This window comes from Corvus kubaryi, unplaced genomic scaffold (genome assembly GCF_017639235.1).
Source record: "Corvus kubaryi isolate FWS band 111438036 unplaced genomic scaffold, C.kubaryi_AGA036_p1.0 37396, whole genome shotgun sequence".
Classification (NCBI taxonomy): Eukaryota; Metazoa; Chordata; class Aves; order Passeriformes; family Corvidae; genus Corvus; species Corvus kubaryi.
This window is the reverse complement of record NW_024581135.1, coordinates 1,289,545-1,313,227: the sequence shown is the minus strand read 5'-3', so window position 1 is coordinate 1,313,227 and position 23,683 is coordinate 1,289,545. Positions and strand designations below refer to the sequence as shown.

At 46.1% G+C, this 23,683-nt stretch overlaps 1 protein-coding gene across 2 annotated transcripts; it reads right to left on the bottom strand.

Annotated features, from left to right (window-relative positions):
* Positions 1-1,011: 1,011 nt before the first annotated feature.
* STAM2 (signal transducing adaptor molecule 2) lies at positions 1,012-22,146 on the bottom strand. 2 transcript variants are annotated; one of them, XM_042040985.1, is made up of 14 exons: positions 22,031-22,146; positions 14,204-14,288; positions 12,355-12,430; positions 12,076-12,171; positions 10,101-10,247; positions 9,216-9,285; positions 8,686-8,872; positions 7,915-8,009; positions 7,454-7,536; positions 7,204-7,291; positions 6,754-6,808; positions 5,711-5,864; positions 4,549-4,706; positions 1,012-3,822 (listed from the first exon to the last, which is right to left on the bottom strand). In XM_042040985.1, exons 1-14 carry the CDS (start codon positions 22,068-22,070, stop codon positions 3,600-3,602), a joined length of 1,557 nt encoding a protein of 518 aa, XP_041896919.1. In that variant the 5' UTR covers positions 22,071-22,146; the 3' UTR covers positions 1,012-3,599. The 2 variants fall into 2 exon arrangements, with proteins under 2 accessions (XP_041896919.1, XP_041896920.1); XM_042040986.1 differs by having other exon boundaries at positions 7,454-7,533.
* Positions 22,147-23,683: the final 1,537 nt, after the last annotated feature.

Genomic DNA, 23,683 nt, shown 5'->3' with positions numbered 1-23,683 from the left:
TGATGAAGATTTGGAAGTGGGACCTGGATCTCCTGCTTCCCACTCCTGAGCTTCACCTACAGGCACATTACACCTCCCACTGGGATGAGCAAGAGGAGGAATGTGCACATCTTCGGAGTGATCTCACACCTGCACGCTCTGAGCGCACACCGCAATCTCTGGTGAGGGTCCAGCCCAGCAAACGTCCTCCTCCCTCGCTCCAGACACCAAATCCTTTAATTCCTTGGCTGAAAGGAGCAGCCTGGTTTCTCTGTCCAAGATGAATGTGGGTCATGAAGGCTGTAGTCTAAATTAGATTATTTTTACGTTCAGTTTCATCATTAAATCGGTCCCAGGAAGGCACTTCTGTTTCAACATTAATCGTGGGGTGGCTGACTTCCCAAGGAAAGATTCTCTCCGGAGACCCGATGGATCAGGGTCTCACTCCACGGTTGAGATTCAGAAGGAAAAACAAGGCAGCATTTCCTGATAATTCAGGATATGATTTGGCTTTATAAGGTTGACTTTCAGCCCAAAGTGACCCCAAATCAACCCACTGGGGTCAGCAGCTCCAAAGGGCTGTAAAGAAATGATGAAAAGCAGTGATTTATGTGTAAATGGCAATTTTTGGGGCTGTTCTCGGGGACATGAGGCTCCTTGATTGCATTTTTGGTGTCCATGCCCAGCTTCAGCAGCAGGATTAAAGCACAGGGATTCATCCTGCTTTGGGATGAGCCAGAATTCTCAGCCACGATCACACGACTCCGCTCTTGCCTCTTGCACCAGGGAATTCTCCTGGGTGTGTTTGTTAACAAGCGTTACTCATTCCACAGACACCTCTCAGTGCAAGCAGGGGCAGCGCCTGGGAGTTCTTAGGAAAGATGCACAGATAAAAATAAGGGAAGAAAATCATCTTCATCTCAGGAAATAAACCCTGAGAGAGGCCACAGCATCGAGGGACAGAGTCCCACAGGCCCAGGGCCGTTCCCCACCGAACCCTCCAGCACAAAGAACACACAATAACATCACTTGGAAGGTTTCAACAATCTGATTTTTAACATTATTTCCGGAGCCAACTGGAGGGACAAAGCGTGGGTGACACCGGGTGACAGAGCACAACCCCTCAGACCACTCCGTGTGGGGTGACAAATTGAACAGACACAACAGGTCCCCAGCTCCCACCGAAGGAAATGGATCTAACAGTGATATTTAACACCCATGAAACAAATCTATCACAATAAAAGTGTCATTAGAAAGTCGCCCAGGTTCCTATGTTAAGGGTTTATATGAAAAAGCAGGAGTTCTCCACCCTGAATTCCTGATAGAAAACAGCAGGTAGAAACCTAAGGTAGAAATCTGGAGTTAGAGAAATCCTTTGGCAGCATGTTCAGTTACAATCAGGCCTTAAAAATAAATATGATCATGTCTAGAAGTATGAAGAGAAACACCAACCCCCTCTAAATACACCGGTTTAATAATAATTAAATTATTTTACACTATCTACAAGTTGCATATCACGGAGTTAGGAATAGAAGAGGTGACAGAAGGACAAATCCTGCTTTTATAAAAGTTCAGGCATGTGTGGAGCTGTGTAGAAAATCTCAGACAAATGAGTATATACATTATTTATACTTAACAATTAACATCAGCAAATCACATCTGGCTGGCTCAATTTGAAGATTCCTCTTGGCCCAAAGCTCAGAATCCAAAAAAACACCAATCTCAATTTCCTGACAAACACGGAGAATTTATAGCAACGAGAACAAGGTTTAGTTTGACCACAAAGCAACGGGGAACAAAGGAAACTCCGACAAATAAAAGCTCCAAACAATAAGAATTTGGAACAGCAGCATTGAAATCAATTCATTTCCTCAAAAGACACAAGGAACAAGTTATCAAAATGCTTCAGTATTGCCACGTGTGTTATTTGTACTGAGCTACATCCAGGGGAAGGATCGAGACAAATTAAAGTCATGTCCAAAGGAAAGACAAAATCCTCCTTCCAATTGCACACATTTTAATTAAAAGTGATTTAAAGAGCAGGTGCTGAACACTTCTTGCATGAGCATGAGGCTGCAAGTGAATATAAGGTCAAGATAGGAAATAATTAAATAAAACGAGGAGGTGCTGAGTGAAGGGTGGGTTTTGTCACTCAGCAGCCTGGGAGTTCCAATCTGGGATGAAATTCACACATCAAAAATGCTTATTTAGACATCTGGGAGCTTCCTGCTTTTAATGGAGATGGTTTTATCAGTGATTTGCTTCCATTATTTCCCCAAACCAAGATTATCACTCACCAGAGGTTGTTAAAAGCAGGATAAATGTGACCATGCTCCAGTGAGGAGGTAAATAGGAGGATGAAGTGATTTTTTTTTTTCCTCCCAGCAGTTAAAACAAGAAAAGAAAGAAATCCCACATTCCCAAAGGATAATCCAGCTCATGTGCTCCCTAGGACAAACCCCACCCTTTAAAAAGTGCATCAGGGAAGAAATTCTTGGGTTTCTTTTCTCAGCCACCAACTGCCACACGTCCCCAGCTCCGAGGCAATCCCTTCTCCAGGGACATGGCTCTCATTTTCCATGTGCTCAGGAGCCCAATCCCACCCACCAGCACATGGCATGTGCCTCCTTAAATCCCCCTTTCCCAAGTGGTGTAAGAGCTCCTCTGGGTCAGTGCTTGTTTAGACACGGACACAGCGGCAGAGGAAGGAAATCCAAGAGAGGCAGAACCCCCTGGTCCCATCAAGACGATTCCTGTTCCACTCAGCTCCCCCTTGGAAAGGGAACAGATCCTCACAGTCTTCAGCAGCTTCAAACATTCTCCAGCCCCCTCCTTTCCCACAAGGAATTATAACACTCCTTCACTTCTACATCCATCCAAAAAGGAAAACTGGGAAGAGGTTTTGTGCAAGTTCCTGGCTCAGCACCTTGGATCCACGGAGTGCCCACACAGGCAGCTGGGAGCATCCCCTGCCTGCTCTTCCCAAGGAGCCTCGTGCTGGCAGTGCCACCTCTGCCGAGACACCAGGGAATTCTAGGAAAACTTGTTTTCCTCAAGGAAAACACAGCAGTTCTCTGCGTTTTCCAAAATATAGAGGCAGCACTGTCAAACCCCTCTTTTTCATATTTCCACAGGGATGTGGCCCTCAGCAGCACCGCTTCCTCTTCCAGCTGGACCCAGGGATCGCTCGGATTCCGCAGCGCGTCCTTCGGCTGAGGGAAGGGGACTCCGAACTGCAGAGATTCCCTAGAGCCACTGGGATAGAGGGATTACAGAAGACACCAGAGCAAAGCAACAGTGTCTCAGCATCCTCAAGCTTCCAGAAACACATTGAAAAGAGAATTATTTTGGGACAATCTTTCAAGATTCACAAGTGGCATTTCTTGAAAGCGCAGGAGAGAAAAAAAAAGGGACTCGGAGGAATCTGGAATTATTTTAAACCATCCCCTAATCTAGTTCAGGATGCAAATATGCAAATAACCATCAGAGCTGGTGCCTATTTTTACTCTGCATCACCCTAACGCAGCGAGTTGGGTTATTTGAAAGGAAAATGCACTTGGATATCCATGGCAGGGCTTCACAAAGATCGTTGGGTCCGGCGGCCGCTCAACGCTGCCTGTTTAAAGCAGAGGCTGCTGATGGTAATTTGTTTGTTGCTGGAGCAGGGAATGAGCAGGAAGTGCCACGGGATAACCTGGTCCTTGGTTGCTCTGGAATGCTGCCATGTCCACGGCCATGCCCATCTGGTGCTGGGGGAAGGCAGCTGTGCCGGCAGCTGGGAGGGCGGTGCCGGCGCTGGGGACGCTCGGGAAGGGCTGCGGCAGTGCGGGATCGGGGCCGGGGCTGCGGGGACACAACACCAACCACGCTCACACTGACAGCTCAGGGCCAGCTCTGCCAAGCACATTTACCCCCAGCAGCGATCTCCAGCCCCACAGCAAGCTGGGAGCTCCCAGAATACACAAATTTGAAAAGAACGTGACCAAAACGGTCGTTGTGGAAGGTATTTTGTGTTTTTCTAGCTAGGAAAATACAGTTTTTTACATGCACACTCTCCACTTAAATCAGCTCTGGCCTTGCAGTTTCCCTCCTGTTACTCTCCCGTGTTAATAAACAGAGTTTCCCAGGAATTCCATACTTTTCATGCCTGTAACATAGCAGGTTTTTATGGGTTTTGCAGGAAAAATGTTTTCACCCTCAAAATTCTTCCAGCAGCTCAATAATTCTACATGAGTTAATAATTCTGTATGAGTTTTACTTTTTAATTTACTCTTACTTTTTAGCTTACTCCCACTTTTTAACTCACTCCTACTATTTAACTTTCAATCTTTGGTGCTGGGTGGTTAAAGCTGAGGTCAGAGGTTCCTCTTCAACCTTCCTCTCCTAAAAGCTTCCTGGAAAACCTCCTCAAGCAGGATCCATTTTATGCAGAATAATGCTCTCATTGCTCCCTAGTTCAGTAAAATTGGTACTTTCCTCTCAAAATGACGTGTCACTAAATGTAAATACCACGAGAGCATGCAAAGTGGCAGAACTCCCCCCAGGAAGAAGAATGTGCTGGATCCATACCTTAAATAAGCAGCTGGAGGTGGCTGAGTGGCTGCAGAGTTGATGCTCTGAGGCAGAGACCTGACCTGGCCCACCTGCTCCGGGGCCAGGCTGTATCCTGGGGACATGGAGACTCCCTGGATCATGTAATTCCCACTGGGAGGCTGCACAGGATACGACTGCAAATCAAATCCAGGAGGTTTGGTGTTTAGCACGCTTTGGAATTAACCCACCACAATATTCTAAGGCTGGGACACAAAAGGGAAGCAAAACCTGCAGTTTTTCCCGTTTCTGGTTTAAATAATCCAAGATTCCCTCAAAATTCAGGTGGCACAGGCTGGAGCTGCTCATGGGGTTTGGATTTGGGATAAAGGGCACTCAAGGAACAGGTTTGTCCCAAATAAAGCCAGCATTATCCTGCATTTCTAGGCACCAATCTTGGGAGGAAACAGCAAACTCCAGTTGCCTTTTGGCTTAATTTACTTTGTAACCTCCAATATAATGAATTTTCCATCGTTACCGGGAGTTAAGGACACGGAATTACTTTTAACTGACATATTTTCACATCTAGCAGTTGCTATGGCAACTATTCTTTTCCCACTGAACAATTAACATCAAAGTAAAATTCACTTCAAGTAAAAACCTTCATTCTGTGCTTTTTAGAAAATCTCTCCTTCTCCTCCATTTTTATTCCTTAAGCCATCATTAGGGACAGTGTACAACAGTTTGGAGCACAAATCCAACATGCTTAGAACTGATACAAAATGTTCATTTTTCTAAGGGGAAAAGGAGCTAAAAGCAGAGGGTTTCTATATTTAGCAAAAATACACTTGGGATTAATACACTGATATTCCAGTTCCCTCCCATCCCCACTATTAGATAAGAAGGGAACATTTGACTTGGAGATTGACATGACTCACAGCAAGAATATCCACCAAGCTGCTGTAACACACAATTCCAACTGCAAGAAATGAATTATGGAAGGGATCTTTTGGAAATTTTCACTAGTGGCCAAGCAAAACCTTCTGTTCTGCTGCAGAAATCCAAATTTCTTGCAAAGGCTATAAAAATCCCCCCAGGCAGTGTCAGATTGCTCGTGGGCTCACTTCAGTTTTTTGCTGTGATTTTTTTTAAAATAGGGCTAAGTAGCAGCAGGGAATTTCCAGGTTCCAGGGATACTGACCGGCACGGAGACCCCAGAGGAGGAGGGTGGGAACTGTGCAGGGTGCTGGAGTTTGGAGTAGGCTGAGTACATGGGGCTCTCATTCATCAGTTTGTTATAGAGCTCCAGAGCTTCCAGAACCTTCACGTTCAGCTCGGATAACTCGGAATGTTTCCTGTTGCAAAACAAAGGGAGAGGGCACTGAGCTGCTTTAACAGCTGAGATGGGGAGAAAAGGACAGAGGGACAAGAAAAAGAAGCCCTTAAAAGGTGAAAGGTCACTTTTTTTACCCATTTATACTGAAAAATTGCTGCTGTAGCACAGGAAGGAGAGTCCAAGTGCTGCCCAACTGCTGCTGTCACCAGACCAGCAGCTCCCAGGTGGAGTTTCCTGTTCTTTTCACCCTCAAATATTCCCAGGAGTCACAGAATCATGGAATGGTTTGGGTTGGAAGGGACCTTAAAGGATTATCTAATTCCAACCTTCTGCCATGGGCAGGGACACCTCCCACTATCCCAGGCTGCTCCAACTTGGGCACTGCCAGGGATCCAGGGGCAGCCACAGCTGCTCTGGGAATTCCAGCCCAGCCCCTCCCCACCCTCCCAGCCAGGAATTCCCAATTCCCAATCTCCCATCCATCCCTGCCCTCTGGCAGTGGGAAGCCATTCCCTGGGTCCTGTCCCTCCATGCCTTGGCCCCAGTCCCTCTCCATCTTTCTGATCAGCTCCTTCAGGTACTGGACAGCCAAACCTGACGAGGGAGAGGTGAGGATAACATGGAACAATCACTCACAGACTGAAAATTCCAACCTCTAGACAGGCTGGAGAAGGCTACAGACTCAAAATGCCAAAATAAAAAGCATCCATCCATGACCTGTGCAGTGAATTTTGGGAGAGCAGCAATGAAATCTCAGTGCACACGCTGGGAACTCAGTATTTCAGCATTAAAAAATAGAGTTGTTACATTTTTCTGGCCAGATTTTCTAGCTTGGGAGATGAAAGCACCAAAAAAATGTTATTAAAACTGCCCCATTTGAAGTAAATCAGTGAATAAATTAGGCTCACCTATCTATCTCTTCTAGTTTTTCATCTATCATTGGACCCATCTGCTGGCAGATATCTGTGAAGACAAAGCGTTGAGGCAGTTGATGTCTTGCACAATTAAAAGTTTAAATGCAGCCAAAAATATTTTATCCAACTACAGTAAAATTAATTGCTTATTTATTTCAGGGTTGGAATTGGTAGATGGATCTTGCAAAGCTCAGGCATCTTACAGAGCTGGGAGTTATGCAAATGATTCTGCTAAACATGGAGCTGGCTTGGAACTATTAAAAAAATTCAAATTATCCCCAGAGCCCCACACTCCCACGGTGAAATAAGTGTTCTCCAGCATTGTTAGTACAGACCACAGTCCCCCTAAGCTTAAAATAAACACAAAGAACTCCCAGCTCAATCCACAAAAGGTAATTGTGAGAAGAAGTAATACAGAAAGAGCTCATTTAGTGCTCCAACTACCTTCTGAGTCGAGCAGATCTGGAGAATCAAGCTTTAAATCTGTGGGATCTATGCTCTGAAGCACCTGCAGTGTTTTATCCATCTTATCCTGAGAGGGGAAGACAAGATGAAGAACTTTCATCTGCAACCATGCCAAGATTGGTTTAATATTCAAATAAAAGTTCTTTATAGACAGAGAATCATCTGCCAACATCCAGCACCAAAAGAATGTAAAAGCCCAGCACTATTTTATCTTAAAGTGGTTCCATACCTCATCAATATAAACTGGCTCAGGTTCTGCTTTCTTAATTTCTTCTGCAGTGTCCTCAGGAACAGAGATTTTATCCACAGCTGCTGAAAGAACAGAGATGAGTTTCTTTTCTCTCTGTGTCTGCCATCACTTCAAACACACATTTGCTCCTTGTTACTCGTCTGGGTGAAAAGACACTGTGATATCTGAAAGGGCAATTCACTGGATGTGTAAATATCAATTATGGTGAATTGAACCGAATTTCTGTCACAGAACATGGTAATAACTTAAAAGAGAAACAGAGGCAGAAATTAAAGTGAGCTATGGAGGGATCTGTGCCTGATTGTTTGAAACAAGAGCAGGATGTCTCTCGGTTCTTTCCTGGGGCTGATACAGGAAATTATTTTGCTGCTGGGCTAATTGGGAGCTGCAGCACAAAGCTGCCTTTCTGAAAGAATCCATCATTCCAGCAGGTAACTCACCTGCCTCGGGCTCCACGGTCAGGTCAGAGGTCACGAAATTGGATGGGAACAGCCCCACTCCTCTGTGGTTCTCCCCTTTCCACCAATTGGCATCACTGGGGAAATAAAGGAGGATTACAGAACTCTGGCATGAACAGAGGCAGGGATATATTTGGGGGTTTTTACTGAAAACCTGGGATTCAGAGACATAGTTGGGGTTTTTTTTACCAAACCCCTGTGATATCGAGAAGAGAACGTTTGCAGGGATTAACACAAAGCCAAACAGGAACTGGGGCAGAGGGCAGGGAAGGGAGGAAGTGGAATCAGGGGATCACTCAAAATTGACCATAATTCATCAATTCTTTACACTGCTTACTTGCCAGCCCTTTAAAGCTGTATACATATCTAGAGGTGTTAACAACAATCATTATTTTAGCTATTTTCACTCAGTTTTCTTCTCAGCAAATGTGACCCCTGATAGCCAGAGGTTTAACAACTGCTGGAAGCAGCTGGAATGTGATACCAATGCATTTTCTTATGTCAATACAACCAATTAAGATTGATCTTCAAAACTACAAACTGGATGAAATACTTGAGGTTCTCCCCGCACCGAAAATGATTTGAGGTCAAAACCCAGGATTATGGAAAGATGAAAGGAAGATAAAGGCATGTGAGGGAGGTCAGAGTGACAATTACATTTCTGTGGGGGAAAAAAGCATCAGAGGAAAAATGTGCTACCCTGAGAAAACAAGAGTGGTGGAACAAAGTCACCTCCACCTGAGTGTATTGTACCTGTCATCCAAAACAAAAATAATTTCTCCACTTTTAAAGGTGAGCTCATTGTCCTCGACAGCTTCAAAGTCATACAGAGCTCGCACCTTCCTCAGGCTCTGAGGGTTTTGTGGGATTTCTGCAGATGGGTACAAGGATTTGGTTTCTATTTGCTGCTGTTTCTGCTCTTGCAAAGACAATTCGATAGCTGCAGTTGGGGGAGAGAGAAAAGAACAAGTCTGTGTGGTTTATGCCTGTAGACAAAGCAGCTTGATTTCTTCATTTAACAAAAATAGGATTTATTGCTTTATTTAAACAAGGTCTGTATCTGCTTCTGTAGTATTTAAAGTTAACATTTAAAATGCTGTGTGATGGGGGAAGGATGTGTTTCACCCCAAATCCTCATGGCTGAGGAAAACACCTGGAATGCCACAATTCCCAGCCTCCTGTGCCCTTGATTTCAATTCTGTGCAGCAGGAAGGAGCTGCTTCCCATTTCCTTGCTTTTTTCTGAAGCCCAAGTCTGACCCAAGGCTAAGACACCAAACTCACCTTTAGCTATATCCTCATCTTCTTTGGTTTTACTGGATGAGGAGCCATTCTTAGCAGCACTGGTGGAAGCCTGTAAGGTGTGAACAACAGAGGGACTTGAGGTTACAAACGAAAAAGAAATCTCTGCAATTATATATTTTACAAAGTTAGCACAGAGTTGTTCCTGGTCAGCTGCCTTACAGAATCAAGATGACCTTCTGGAAACCAAAATCACCACTCTTCAGCTTTTATTCTGTTTTCAGCAGGGAAAAAAGGTAAAATAAATAATGAGATTTAGTTGAAATAAATTATTTTATTTAAGTAATTATTTTAGTCACATTTATTACAGTGAGAGTGCTCATTTAAATGACTCTTTCCACCTTTATCCTTCACTCCTCCCTTCAAGAGAGAAGATGCTCCAAGTCTCCCCAGCAGCACAGTGAAATCATTCCTGGAGTTTTCATTCCCACCAGAAACTGGAATTGGGTGCCAGTGCTCAAGCTCTTCCATGTTTCTGCCATATGTTTTAACACATAGATCAGATTTAGAAGTGAAAACATCTTTGTGGAGGAAGGAGGGATTGTAAAAGTTAAAAAACTCTCAGTGTTTCATACAGAGGAAAGTAAACTTTGTGTAAGGAAATTGTAATAGAAATTGTAATTTTGATTCTCAGGACTGAGTAATATGAAAATAGTTAGAAGCATCAATAATAAAAGTTAGGAACAAACCAGCTGGCATCATATCTGCTGTTAAGATTAGGAGCAACAAACCCCCAAAAGTGAAAAATAAACCACTCCAAACCCAGGACAACTCCTGACATGGACAGGTAAAGCAGGAACAGCAAATGGGGCTCTGGGAAAGGAAACCAGAGCATGGGATCCATCACTATCCCAAACCAGCTCTCACCTGGGATCCAGCAGCAGGGAAAGTGACCCCTTCTTCCTTTAGGGATTTGATGGTTGCAGATATTAAGCTACACTGTGGGTCTTTCTGGAACTCTTCTGACCACTCCACCATGAGGGTTTTCAGCTTTTCACACACTTTTGGATGAGCCTGGAAGACAAAATTGGATAAAAAGGGATGTTTGAACCTCAAAATGAACAGAAAGAGTTGTTACCAAAATTGTTACCAAACCCATTTTACTAAAAATATCCTTAATCATTAATACTTGTGTTGATTGAGAAGATTTGGGGAGCAGAGTCTAGAATATCTGGCCTTTTATACCCTGATCTGATATTACAGAGAACATGCTGAGCTCCTGGAGCACTAATTCTGGAGAAATTCAGGCTGCCTACCACACTTATCCCAAATTTCTGCCTCTCTGTGTTACTCACCCTCCATTTAACCTCAGTTTTCTCTTCATTCCCTCTCAGGTGTGTCATTTTCCACTTCCCAACCACATAAGTTGGTCTAATTTAAGCCACTGTCTTGCCCTACAAGAAATCCTACAAGAAATCTTTCCCTGCAGTCCATCTTCCCTACTTTTCCTGGCCTCTTCAGTTTCTCCTCAGATGCTGGAACACGTTTGTCCCAGCTCAGAGAACCTCACAAAAACCTGTTCTGAGCCTCCTTGAAACAGCTTCTCCCACAAGAAGGGATTATCCACAGGGATAATCCATAGGGACAGGTTCTATTCCCAAACTGGGAGCTGAGCTGCAGGGACAGGCTGGTAAGGGAAGGTATTTGCCTGGAGTGGGGGCAAACCAAGATCAGTTCATGCTCTGCCTGGAATTCCTCTGGCTCCCACATTGTTCCCAGGTTCTGGCACTGGGACAAGAAGTGCCTGGCCAAGATTGCCAACCCAAGGAATCAGATCACACTGGGGCCTGGGCCTCACAGGCCAACATGGCCTGACCAGGCAGAACAGTGACAAGTCTGGACTCCAACCTGCATTTAATTTACAGAAAAGAAAGTTTGCTGGGCTCAGGATCAGCCCAAAGACGTTTGTCATGCTTGCCTGAACTCATTTTCTCTCGGAGAAGAGGGAAAAAGCACAATTTTATTCATTATTCCTCCAACTGTGTGTGGGGGTAAAGGGTCAGTATTTCCCAAGAACACATAAATTGTGCTCCAGAGCCCATGCCTGGGTGGGATTCCAGGTTTCCTGCACATCCCTGAGCGCTGCCAGGCCCTGAAGGTCACTGTTGTGCTTCAGGATGGACCCTGGCTAATGAGAACAAAGAGAGACCTATTTTTCCTCAGAAAGCCAGAAACACAAGAGCTGTGAACTCATTTTGCTTCCCAGCAATTTTATTACTTTCCTTAATTGCTTTGCTCAGCCTCTGATGATTCCAGGGCTCCCACAGATCTGAAAACTCCTTTTTAACCCATTAACCAGTTTTGTCTCCAACTGGAGCAGTAATTAGGGAAAAGCTGCTCCTGCTTGTTCAACTCCTCACATCCAGACTTAGATCCCAGCAGCTGCTTCACCCCAACCATTTCAGTCTTCTTTTCCTGGTTATTTTCTCATTCAACGTTCCCAGAATTTCCAAAAACTAAAAAGGATTGTCTGTAACTTTATCCTTTTCCTTGTAAAAATGTCATTTACTTCCTCATAATTTTCCCTTTCACTTCAGCCCATGAATTTCCTTCAAGCTTAATAAAAACTCTCTTCAAGTAAAGCTGCACTTACCATGATCAAATTAATGGAGCTTAGGAAGACAGATTTTAATTAAAATTGCTCATGTAATTTTGTAAAAATTTGAAGGATTATCAGCTGTCAGTTCTCTAATAATTACTTTTTTCATAGTGAAAATCACACAAATTTCAGTGAAAACACAAACAGCACCAAAAACTAGGAAATGTGCATTAACTACAACAATAGTTTGGAGAAGTTACCAAAATAATCCTTCCCCAGGATTTAAGGTTCTGGAACAATTACCTTGTTTATTATAGCTCGAGCTTCAGTGGCAAAGTCCCGGGAACACACTTCCAAGTGGAATATTTTCCCACAGTTTGAGACACAGGCTCCTAAAAGCTGACAACAGAAACACCATTGGGAAAATGCACAACAAGAGTGCAAATAACCCAAAATGAAAGGTAAGTTCAGCATGGACACTGATTTACTGAGGTTAATCAAGGTATTAATTAATTGATTGACCAGTAAATATTGAATTGCTGCATTCCACGAGGTTTTTGGGAAATCTGGGAGTGTACTCACTGTGAGTGCTTGCAAAGCCACGTGGGGAACTTTGTGATTTACTCTCTTCATGATGGCTTTAAGGCAATCCTTGGCTCTGCAGAGGAACAAAGACATGAAGGATGAACGGGAGTGACAGGAGCCCAGAGCTGCACCAAACCTGAGCCTATTGAACAAAAATGTCACTGAACCTGAACCTCCCAGGGCTGGGCTGACACACACATTTACCCATTGACCAATTTGTTCCTCCTCTGCTGTGTGCTGGATTGGAGGAGATTCCCTGTTTTTCCCCTGGCACTCCATACCCATTCCCAGGAACTGCTGACAGGCCAGCAAGGGAAGCAATTGCATTAAGCTGAGGAAATGGGTTTGAGACAGACAATGAAAGAAATGTCACCATCAAAAGAGATGATTCAATAAATGGTCATTTAAGTGGCCATTGGAAAGGCTCTCCATGGATTTAATTCCCAGCTCTTGGATCCCCTTTTCTAGAGCCTGAGGACACAAAGATTTTCTAATTTGTTTCAGCACAATCTGAGGTGAGTAGAGAATAATAAATAGCATTTTAAATGTTTCTGCTGAGGGGTTTCCACACTTTAAATGAGCATTAATGGCTGGCAGGAGCTCAGGCACATCAAAGGCTTCATTAACACTGATATTTGGAACTCTTAAAAACGTGAAATCCTTCTAAAAAAGCTGATGCAGCATTTAAAAATAATATCACTGGCAGATACTTGAGCTGCTGGATTTAGCAAAGCACAGACAAGCCTCTGTGCCAGAAAAAAGACACTTTTAGTCCTAATATTTCCATTTTATTTCATATACAAACCATCCAACAAAGTCAACTCAGTTATTTTCAGCTATATTTTTATTTAGGGTAGGCAATAATCTTCATTATTTTCAAGGGCAGGAGGGAAGAAAACAACACAAAATTTAATTAAAATATGCCAGCAGCAGTGGCATTTAAAATTCAGAATTTAGCGTTTTATTTTCTACACAAATATATATATTTAGATTTGATTATGCATTTTATATACTTCTATTTCTGCATTTATAATTTTTTTAATAGCTGATTTCTTTACAACATTCCCTCCTCCAAAACCAGATTTAAACCAATTCCCACTACAAAAGTCTTGTGGCACTAAAAACTTTGCTTTTTAATAAAGGACTCAAAGGACAGTTTTTTCCTTCAGGACTAAAGATTCCCAGATTGAATAGATTTGCTGTTATTCCTTGTGGCAGGTAATTAATGAAAACCAAAACAACAGAACAAAAAAACCCACCCCAATTTTAATGTTAAATAGAGCTGCTAAAAAATCTGAACTGCTTAAGAATTCTGCCTATACACTAATTGAGGGTTAATTCGAAATTTCAAAGATGTTACCACTCAAAAATTCACCAAATACTTTTGGCTGCTGCAAGATCACTGAAATTCCACTTATGTTCCACTCAGGCTAAACTGACTCCAAGTGATTTGTGCTTTGATCCCTATTTTTCTCCTTTTCTCTCCCATTCTTCCTAACAACCAAACACAGACAAACATCATAAGAAGCCCCTGGTCCTTGCCAGGTATTTTTCTGCACAGAAATTATTTCACTTTCTCCTACTGGCACAGTCACTTCCCCAAAGTTATGCCAGATCATTAAATATGAATAACTCGGGTCTGCTGTGCAAAACTCCAGGAAAAAACTGGAATGCACTCAGCACATACAAATTGCTCTGCTCCAAATCCTGTTGGAACATTTCTTTCCAAGAATTTCAAAGCCAACTCCATGTATTTGTGAGGTTGAGCATTTTGAGATGTGTTCTCTGTGACATTTTCTTCTTCACACCAGCCCAGAATTCCATGGAATGCTGAGGCCCAGCTTACCCATTGGGAGTGCTTCCAACTTTGTCACATATATCCATGATAAGCCCCCAATCCTCACTGGTGTTGTATTCATTTGTAGCTTTCTCTGGAAAGAAAAATAAGATTTATTAAGTGATTGATTTATTTATTTATTCAATTCAGAGTCTATCAATTCAACAGAATGTATCCCTAATTAATATTTCATGGTTTCATGGAATTATTTGGGTTGGAAAGGACCTAACAGCTCATCTTGTTCCAGTTCCTGCAGGGACGCTCATTGTATAGATTAATTAATAAGGCTTAACGGTATTTATTTGTGCTTTTAAGTTTGTATTAGCCAGGTTATTTAATTCCCATGTAAATATTGCAGTTCAAGTTTATAAACAGCAAATTAAATATTTTATTGCATTTGCTGCCTCAAGATTAAATTGTAACCAACTAAATTCAATTTTATTTTGGCTGGTCAGCGGAAAGGTTTCCACAAAGGGAACACAAACACAGCACCCACCAATGTCCCAAATCCCTTTTGTTACAGATGTAAAAACAATGGAAATTTGGAATTTTGGCCATAATTTATCACCACAAGCTGGAATATTTACTCAGAGGAAGCAAGTATTATCTTGAAACCATGTTCCTACAGCACAAATCATCTTCAAAACTTACCCCAAAATGATATCATTGCTAAATTTTCTTTTAAGTGCATCAATATTTTAGGACATTAATAAAAAAATTCATGGATGTTGTGGAAAATAAATCAGTGCCTGCAATTTTAAACACTTTATTAAAAAAAAATCAAACCAAGTCAGCCTCTGGAAGTTGCAGATTCCCTGGATATACAATCCCTAAGCACTGAACAACCATGGAAGGTTTTAATGAAGTGTTTGGTGCACACAGCCTGAGCCTGGGGTTTCCTGGGAAGTCCTGCCAGGAAAAGCTGCTGTCTGAGAGCACGTCTCTGTTCCCGGCGGTGGGAATGCTCCCACCCAATCCATGGATCCATCTCCTCAAACTCCAGCAGCTGTGCTGGGACAGCCAAGGACAGAGAGCACCAATGCCTGGAGAACTGCCTGCCGGGGGTGTCCCCTCTGAAATTCCTGGCATGCTTGGGATGCCCCTTTTGCCAAGGGCCAACAAGAAACAGGAGGAGCTGGTGGCAGGACAACCACAAAACACGAGCAGTGCTGCAGCTCCAGGGCTCCTTCAGCCTCCAGGAGCAGCTCCCCATCTCAGGGTGCTCATCAGGAAGGCACAAGTGTCACTTCTGGCCTCCACAAAAGTCTTGGAAGAGATTCCCAGGGATATACTGAAGTACTTCCCAAGGATACACTGAAGTTTTCCTGAACCCTGAGTGGAAATCACAACAAGCTTTCCCTGCCATGACAGAAATAACCCCAACTCTTCCACTGGCAACAGGAAGGTTTGGTGTTTATAGGCTTCACCAGGAAGTTTTCACCCCAGAATTATTGATTTAGGTTGGAAAAGCCCTCCCAGCCCATGGAGTCCCAGCTGTGCCCGATGCCCACCTTGTCCCCAGCCCAGAGCCCTGAGTGCCACATCCAGGAATTCCTTGGACACCTCCAGGGATGGACACTCCAAACCTCCCTGGGCACTTCCAAGGCCTGAGCACCCTTTCCATGGGGAAATTCCTGCTGATATCCACCCTGAGCCTCCCCAGCCCAGCCTGAGGCCGTTCCCTCTCCTCCTGTCCCTGTTCCCTGCGAGCAGAGCCCGACCCCCCCGGCTGCCCCCTCCTGTCAGGGACTTGTGCAGAGCCACAAGGTCCCCCCTGAGCTCCTTTGCTCCAGGTGATCCCTCACTCCCTCACGCCTTCCCCATCCCAAAGCAAGCACAGCTCCCACACCAGGCTCAGTGCTGCTCACTCCCAGCTCCCAGGCCTTTCCCCTGAGCCAGCACATTCCTACATGGAGCAGTGTCAAAGGCAAGTCCCTCCTCCTGGATCCACACAGTCCTGGGAGCAGCCGTGGCCATCCAAACTGCATCCTTGTCCAAACTCTCATGGATCTGGAAGCTTCCTTCCCTGCCAGAGTGCCAAACTGAACAGCAGCTGCTTTTCCCCTTCACAGGAACCATTCTGAAGGAGAACTCCCTCACAGATGCTGAGACACGGACAGATCAGAAGAAACAGATGTGGGAGGACGCATTTTCCATGATTTTTTCAGCACTAAGGGAACATAACCTTTAAAAACATGGAATGACTTGTCCTCTGCAGCTCTCCAATTAATGAAGGAACATCAGACTTGAGCTGGCTTTTATAGAAATAACGATAAAAGCAAAATGTGCTGCTTGGGGTGTTTTTCTGAAGAACCCAAAGTGCCGTGAATCACTTTTCCCTGGGTGAGCTCCCTGAGCTGATTTGCTGCGTGGCTGCACGAGAACGGTGCCAATCCCAGAGAGGGGAGAGCACTCAAAGGAGCAGCTGGGAAGGGGCTGGGAATTGTTTGCTGCTCCCACTGCCAAAAGGAGAAATGCTTGAAGAGCTCCTGCCTCAGAACACTGCAAACAGCTCTTCCAGGAAAGGAGGGAATGCTTTGCCACTGCCTGAAGTTTTTCAGGATCATCCCTCTACCAAGCAACAGCCAAAACCAAGTGGAATGTCATGGAATCACTCACTGGGAGGGACCTTAAAGCTTATTCCAATCCAGCCCTGCCATGGGTGGGCAGGGACACCTTCCACTGTCCCAGGCTGCTCCAAGCCCCAGCCAGCCTGGCCTGGGACATTTCAGGGATCCAGGGGCAGCCACAGCTGCTCTGGGAATTCCAGCCCAGCCCCTCCCCATCCTCCCAGCCAGCAACTCCCAATTCCCAATCTCCCATCCAGCCCTGCCCTCTGGCAGTGGGAAGCCATTCCCTGTGTCCTGTCCCTCCAGGCCTTGTCCCCAGTCCCTCTCCAGCTCTCCTGGAGCTCTTCAGGCCCTGCAAGGGGCTCGGAGCTCTCCCTGGAGCCTTCTCCTCTCCAGGCTGCACAAACCCAGCCCTCTCAGCCTCTCCAGCCCTCCATCCAGGTTAATTGCGTTCTTTTCCCTTTTTTCACAAGAAGGGATGGGCAATACACAGAAATAAGACCCAAAAAATGAGGGAAGAGCGCCCTTTGAGGACTGAAGCAGGCAAGGTGTGGGCATGCTCAAAGCCCCCCTGCTCCCACCCCTCCCAAGCCCAGCTCCTCAGCCTGGGCTGGTGGCAGCTCCACCTGTGCACTGCACACACAACCTTCACACTTGCAAAACATTTTATTTCAGCCCTGAATTCCCTTGGGATAGGCTTGCCAAGTAAGATCTGGGTTAAAAAACCAGAAATGTACTAAAATACAACATTTTTTCTTCATCTGTGTCACTCTCTATGCAAGAAACAGAAAAAATAAGCACTGGAGCACTGATTTAGCACAAAAAAAAATCACTACTCAGGCACTTCTAGCACAGAAGGTTTTTGGGCTAAACCAGTGCTTCTTTATTTTTTAGTGATTCTGATCACTAAAATCAAAATTTGCTTGATCACTTTTCCCCCGAAGTGAAGGAAACCCTTGTCTGCACAGAAATATTTCAAATTTTACACAAAGCACGTACGAACTTTTCAAGTGAAAAGTAAACATAAAACAAATGGAGGGCTACTCCAGCGCTGTTTTCCAGGAGATAAAGCACAAAGACAGGGATGAAAGGCAGAGATTTAATCCCACACACCTTCATTTGTATGTCTGGCCTTTGTAGAGCCTAATTAAAGAATTCCAGCTTGGATTTAATTAGAGATCATAGCCAGGATGACCCTGTAGTCACAAGGCAGCCCTACCTGTAAGGATCCCTACTCATGCCACTATTATATCCTAAAAAACCGGATTAAAATAGATTATTAAAGGAACTTTTTGCAGTATAAATCCAGTTCACTGAAAAGGCTTTTTAAGATGCAGGTTTTGCTTGGAAAGTGAGTGTTTTGTTTCACTGAGGCCAATAATCTGAAAAGGAAATAATTTCATTTGCCTGTCCAAAAAAACCTAAAAACATTGAAAATACTTGAGGAGGATTAACAAAGATTATATTCCAGAGCCTGGAAACACCAAGATGGAAGTTAACAACTCATAGTTTATGTATAATATATAAATTATATTAAATTACAAAGTTATGTATATTATATAAAATATATAAAATAGCTTTCATAATACAAAAAAAGCAAAACAGTGAGGCTACATTAAAAATAATCAAGGCAGGATGGGGGAGCAGTGCAAAAATAATCTCAAAAAATGAGAAAGAAATGTCATTAAAATGCAGGCTCAGAATTGAGGAATTTGAAGCAGTCAAATCACAGACTGGGAAATATTGTCCCTGCAGTTCAAGAAGAAAAGAAACACCCAAGTAACACCAAGGAAAAAAAAAAAAGTCTAATTAGCTTTTCCTCAAATATTTCCAAGATTTAAGCCCAAATGTTTAAGACAAGAATTATTATGGACTGAGAAATGAGGGGGAAATGTGGTGGATTTGAACAAAAGGCAACAACATCTCATCAAGGACTAATCTAAAATTATCTGTTCAGATCCCATAAAAACATTCCATAGGATGCCACAGGCAATGGTTATTAGCTACAGCTCGTGGATCACTCCACAATTAATACAAAGTACTCTAATGAGGCTGAATTCGTGTCCTGAATGCCTTAAAAATCAGGCTTGAAATCAGTATTAATATATCCTGGCTGACAGGCACTGCAGGGGGGAGGGTGTTACAGGCAGGTATCAGCAATAAAAGGAACATAAAATAAATAATAATAATACTGATAATAAAATAATAAAAATAAATACTAGAAAAATAAAAAAGGAAATAAAACATGAGGGAAATGTAAGCCCTTGAGGGCTGGATTAGGTAGGAAAAGGCCCAAAATGGAAAAGATTCTCTGGGAAAGCAAGTGCTCAGCAGTTGGAAACAAGAGCAGAATGAGGAGGACAAAGTTAAGGAGCCCCAAAAGGCAAATCCAATCCCGGAATAAAACAGGGAAACTTCCCAGCAACACCTGAGGAAACAGGGAATGTCCTCATCCACCTTCTCAGCAAGCCCTGAACCCCTGCACAGTGCTGGATGCCACTCCAGCCACACAGCAAACACCTCCTGCTGCCCTGAGCCTGCCAACAACGTGAGGAAAGAAGGGCAGGTAAACAAAGGATCAAAGGGAACGGGGCTGTTCCCTGCTGCTCCACAGACGAAGGTTATGGAAGAGGAAGGGCAAAGCTGGGAAAACAGCGAGTACACGTGGACTGTGAAGGGATCCACACAGGAAATCCTAAGCTTCTAAAAGTTTTGAGGGTTCCTCTCAATAAAAGAAGCCACACTGCTCCAGAGCACTGTTCCAGAGGGTTATCCCGTGATTTGCAGCTGCGTCCAGAGCACATTCCAAGGCTCTGCACAGCTCTGTGGACTTGGAACCATGGGAGCAAATCCAGCTGTGGCACAGGAAAAGCACATTCCCCACAGGTGTCCCAAGGAAAGAGCAGCTCTGGATGAAGAGGCAGCTGGATCTGCCTACAGGAAGCACCGAACTTCCAAACTCAGCACCTCCCCAGACCATCCACATGTGATAATCTGGTATTTGGGATGGTCTAATTTACAACAGAATAATGACAAATTTTTTCCTGGCAAGGGACTCTTAAGATTTAGCCCCAATAATTCAAGTTCCTTTTCTGTTGCACTTACTACATTCTAATAAGTGATAATTATAAATTATAAATAACCAATATTAAAATGATAACTAAAAAAATATTACACTGAGTAAAATTTAAACAACTGGAAGTGAACGGAGTCCCATTTTTGAAGTTTTGCAGCCTGGGAACCCTTGAAGTTTTTAGGTTTGTTAAAGAATCCTGCAGAGCTCAAAAAAAAGCCCACTTGTACAAATACATCAGTTTGAGCCATGTGAAATGTGAGTGTGGTCAAACAGCAAACTGCAGCAGGGATTTGAAATTAGAAACAAAATAATAAATAAGAATAAACAAAACAAGAAACCAGCTGAACTTATACTACAAACAAAACAGAGAAAGTGTGGCAACAAGAGCACTCAGTCTCTTCTGCTTTGGCTGTGACAAAAATCCCAGGAATGTTGAGTTCTTCTCTTTCCTTCAATCCCAGCTAACAAGAAAGCTGAGCCTGGTGCCTCACTTACTGCATCGCTTTTTTCAGTGCTGCCATTCAGAACAGGCGTTGTGTAAAGAAAAACTGACACAGAGCACGAGTTTAAGAAAGCACGAGTCAGGGCAGAACGCAAAACAAAACAACTGAGTCACCATCTTCACCCCAGCTCCAGCCAGGTTTTGTAATTACTGAGTCACAGAATGTCCTGAGCTGGAAGCAATCCACAGGGATCATCCACCAGTCCAACTCCTGGCGCTGCACAGACACCCCAGCACTCCCATCACGTGCCTGGTGTGGGTATAGGGAAGCTACTGGGAAGCTGGAAGGAATCATCAATAAAAGTGACCTTACAGCAGCCACAATTCCCTGAATCCCTGCAGATTCAGCAACACCATGGGAAGGGCAGGAGGCACAGAGCACCTCAGACACACAGGAAAAGCTGTGAACCTTCAGGAGTCAGAGCAAAACGGGACACAAAACACTCCCTGATGCTGCTGAGGGCAAGGGAGAGAGGGACCCACTGATCTGTTTCCCTGACAGAGCCCCCAAGCCCGGCCAGGATGTGTCAGGAGCTCACACCGGGATGTTCTGGAGCTGCAGCACCCTGGGGCCCAGGGCCCTCCACACTGACAGGAGGAATCCCAGGATCCCTGAGGCTGGAAAAGCCCTCCCAGCCCATGGAGTCCCAGCTGTGCCCGATGCCCACCTTGTCCCCAGCCCAGAGCACTGAGTGCCACCTCCAGGAATTCCTTGGACACCTCCAGGCATGGGCACTCCAAGCCTCTCTGGGCACTTCCAAGGCCTGAACACCCTTTCCATGGGGAAATTCCTGCTGCTGTCCACCCTGAGCCTCCCCTGGCCCAGCCTGGGGCCGTTCCCTCTCCTCCTGTCCCTGTTCCCTGCCAGCAGAGCCCGACCCCCCCCGGCTGCCCCCTCCTGTCAGGGACTTGTGCAGAGCCACAAGGTCCCCCCTGAGCTCCTTTGCTCCAGGCTGAGCCCCTTTCCCAGCTCCCTCAGGAATTCTCCAGCCCCTTCCCAGCTCCGTTCCCTTCCCTGGACTCCTCCAGCCCCCCAGGGTCCCCCTTGTCCCAGAGCTGTCCCCAGCACTGGAGGTGCCCCAGCAGCGCCAGCACAGGGACGGGCACTGCCCTGGGGCTGTGTCACACCAGGGCTGGCACAGCCCAGGGGCCACTGGCCTCTTGGGCACCCCTGGGCTCTCGTTGGGCTGCTGTCACCAGCACCTCCCAGCGCCTTTTCCAGCTCTCCAGACACTCTTCTCCCAGCTCGGAGCATTCCCGGGGCTTGGTGTCACCCAAGTGCAGGGCCCGGCACTCGGCCTTGCCGGCTGTCACACCACTGGCCTCACCCCGTGGATCCAGCCTGTCCGGATCCCCCTGCGAGCCTTGCTGCCTCCAGCACACCCGCATCCCACCCAGCCCGGGGTGCTCTGCCCACGGAGCACTCGATCCCCTCCTCCAGACCCTCACTCAGGATACCCAACAGGACTGGGCCCAACACTGATCCCTGGGGGACGCCAGCGGCAGGAGGAAAGAGAGCGGGGAGGGGAACAAGGAGAGGAAAAGAGGAGGAAAAGCAGAAGGAAAAACACGAGGAGAAAAAGGAAGAGGAGAAAGAGAAGGAAAAAAAGAAGGAAGAAGAGAAGGAAAGGGACGAACAGGCCGCCGCTGGGCCGGGCCCAGCCGCCGCTCGCCACCCCGTCGCTCACCCACGTCCTGCTCGAAGGGGTTGGGGGCGAAGAGCGGCATCTCGGCCGCGCGGTGCCGCCGCTGCTCCCGCTCGCCCCGACAGACCCGGCCGGAGCCGCCGCCGCGCCCGCCCCGCCTCAGCCCGCTCAGCGCACGGGGCTGCCCCGCCGCGCCGGACTACCCTCCGGAGCGAGCGCCGCGGCCGCGCCGCCGCCGATCGCCGGGATAAGGGGCCGGGCGGGGAAACAGCGGAGCCGCCCGCCGGGACGGGGGGGGAAGGCGGCGGGCGGCGGCCCCGGGAGCGCGACGGCGGCGGCAGGCGCTGTCCGGGGCAGCCCCGCGGCACGGGGGCCTCGCGGGGGCGGAGCTGGCGGGGACGTGGGAACGGGGCGGGGGCGCTGCGGGCGCCCGTGACGTCACGGTGGCTGCGTGACGTCACGTACCGCCATGTCGAGGCGGCGGCTGAGGGGGCCGGGCCCGTGTCCCCGCGCAGGCGCCGTCGCTCCGCGTTGTCCCCGGAGGAACCGAAAATAAAGTTGTCTGAGGGCACAAATTGCGTCGTCTCCGTGGGTGTGAGGGGGGAAGAGGGCGGGAAGTGCGGCTGAGGGCACGGTGGGGCAATTCGTCCTGACATGTCAAGAGCAATAGTCAAAAAATTCAATAAAAATGGTTAACAATTAGAAATAGTGAACAATTTGCCCAGAGAGCTACAGGGAGAAGGGGGTTATGAAACAGCGTCCTGCCTCATTGTTGTCAAACGTGGAATATGTAAAACTTTCCTTCAGGAAGGATGTTCTTGGGTGGTTGATCTTTGTGGCTTCCAAGCCAAATCAACAAGAAGGGCGATGGAATCGGCGAAACAGAGCAGCCAACAAGCTGTAAGTGATGCTCAGGTGTCGGAAAAACAAATGACTCGCGGGTGGAATTGCCCTGTTAAGTTCAGGGCTTGGCATGGTCGGTGGTGCCAGCTGTAGGGGAGGCTGACAGAGCTCCGGAGGAAGGATTTCCACGGGCGGTGGCTACAGGGAACGCAGAGTTTATGGGCCACAAAGACAGCTGGCAGAACCCCCAATAAAGGAAGAAACCAATAAACCCAGTTCAGCAACCGTGGTTAAATCAGCTCCGACTGGCTGAAAGGGAATTCTGGCTGGGGGGGTGCAAGCACTGACCCAAGGAACTGCCTGGCCCAGAAGGGGAGAAGGGCTGGGATCGTTAACCAACAGAGGAGAGAGCTCTCATTAATAACTGGCCAAGGAGATGAGCGGTGAGGGAGCGTGGCCGAGGAGATGGTGGGATAACGGGTGGCAGTGGGATGGTGGCATTGGTGGGGGCTGTCCCAGTGTGGCCAAATTTAGAAATAGATCCTCTGAGAGAAGGCACAACCACCCCTCCCCCACCAGGTTTGGGGAAAAGATAGATTTTCCTCAAAGGAAAGTGAAAGAGAGAAAAACTATTTATTTAACAAACACACGGAAAAAGGAAAATAATGCTAAATAATAAAATCTTTCGCTGCAGAAAAAAACCTGGGAAAGTGTCAGAGTCCTCCCTTTGGTCTCCTGGGAGCTGGGGCTTGGCCCAGGGCCAGGCCCTCTGTGCTCAGTGGAAAGTCCTCCCGATGTGCTCTGATATTGAAGCAGTCCAGTAGAAAAGGGAGAAAATCCAAAATTCCAGGG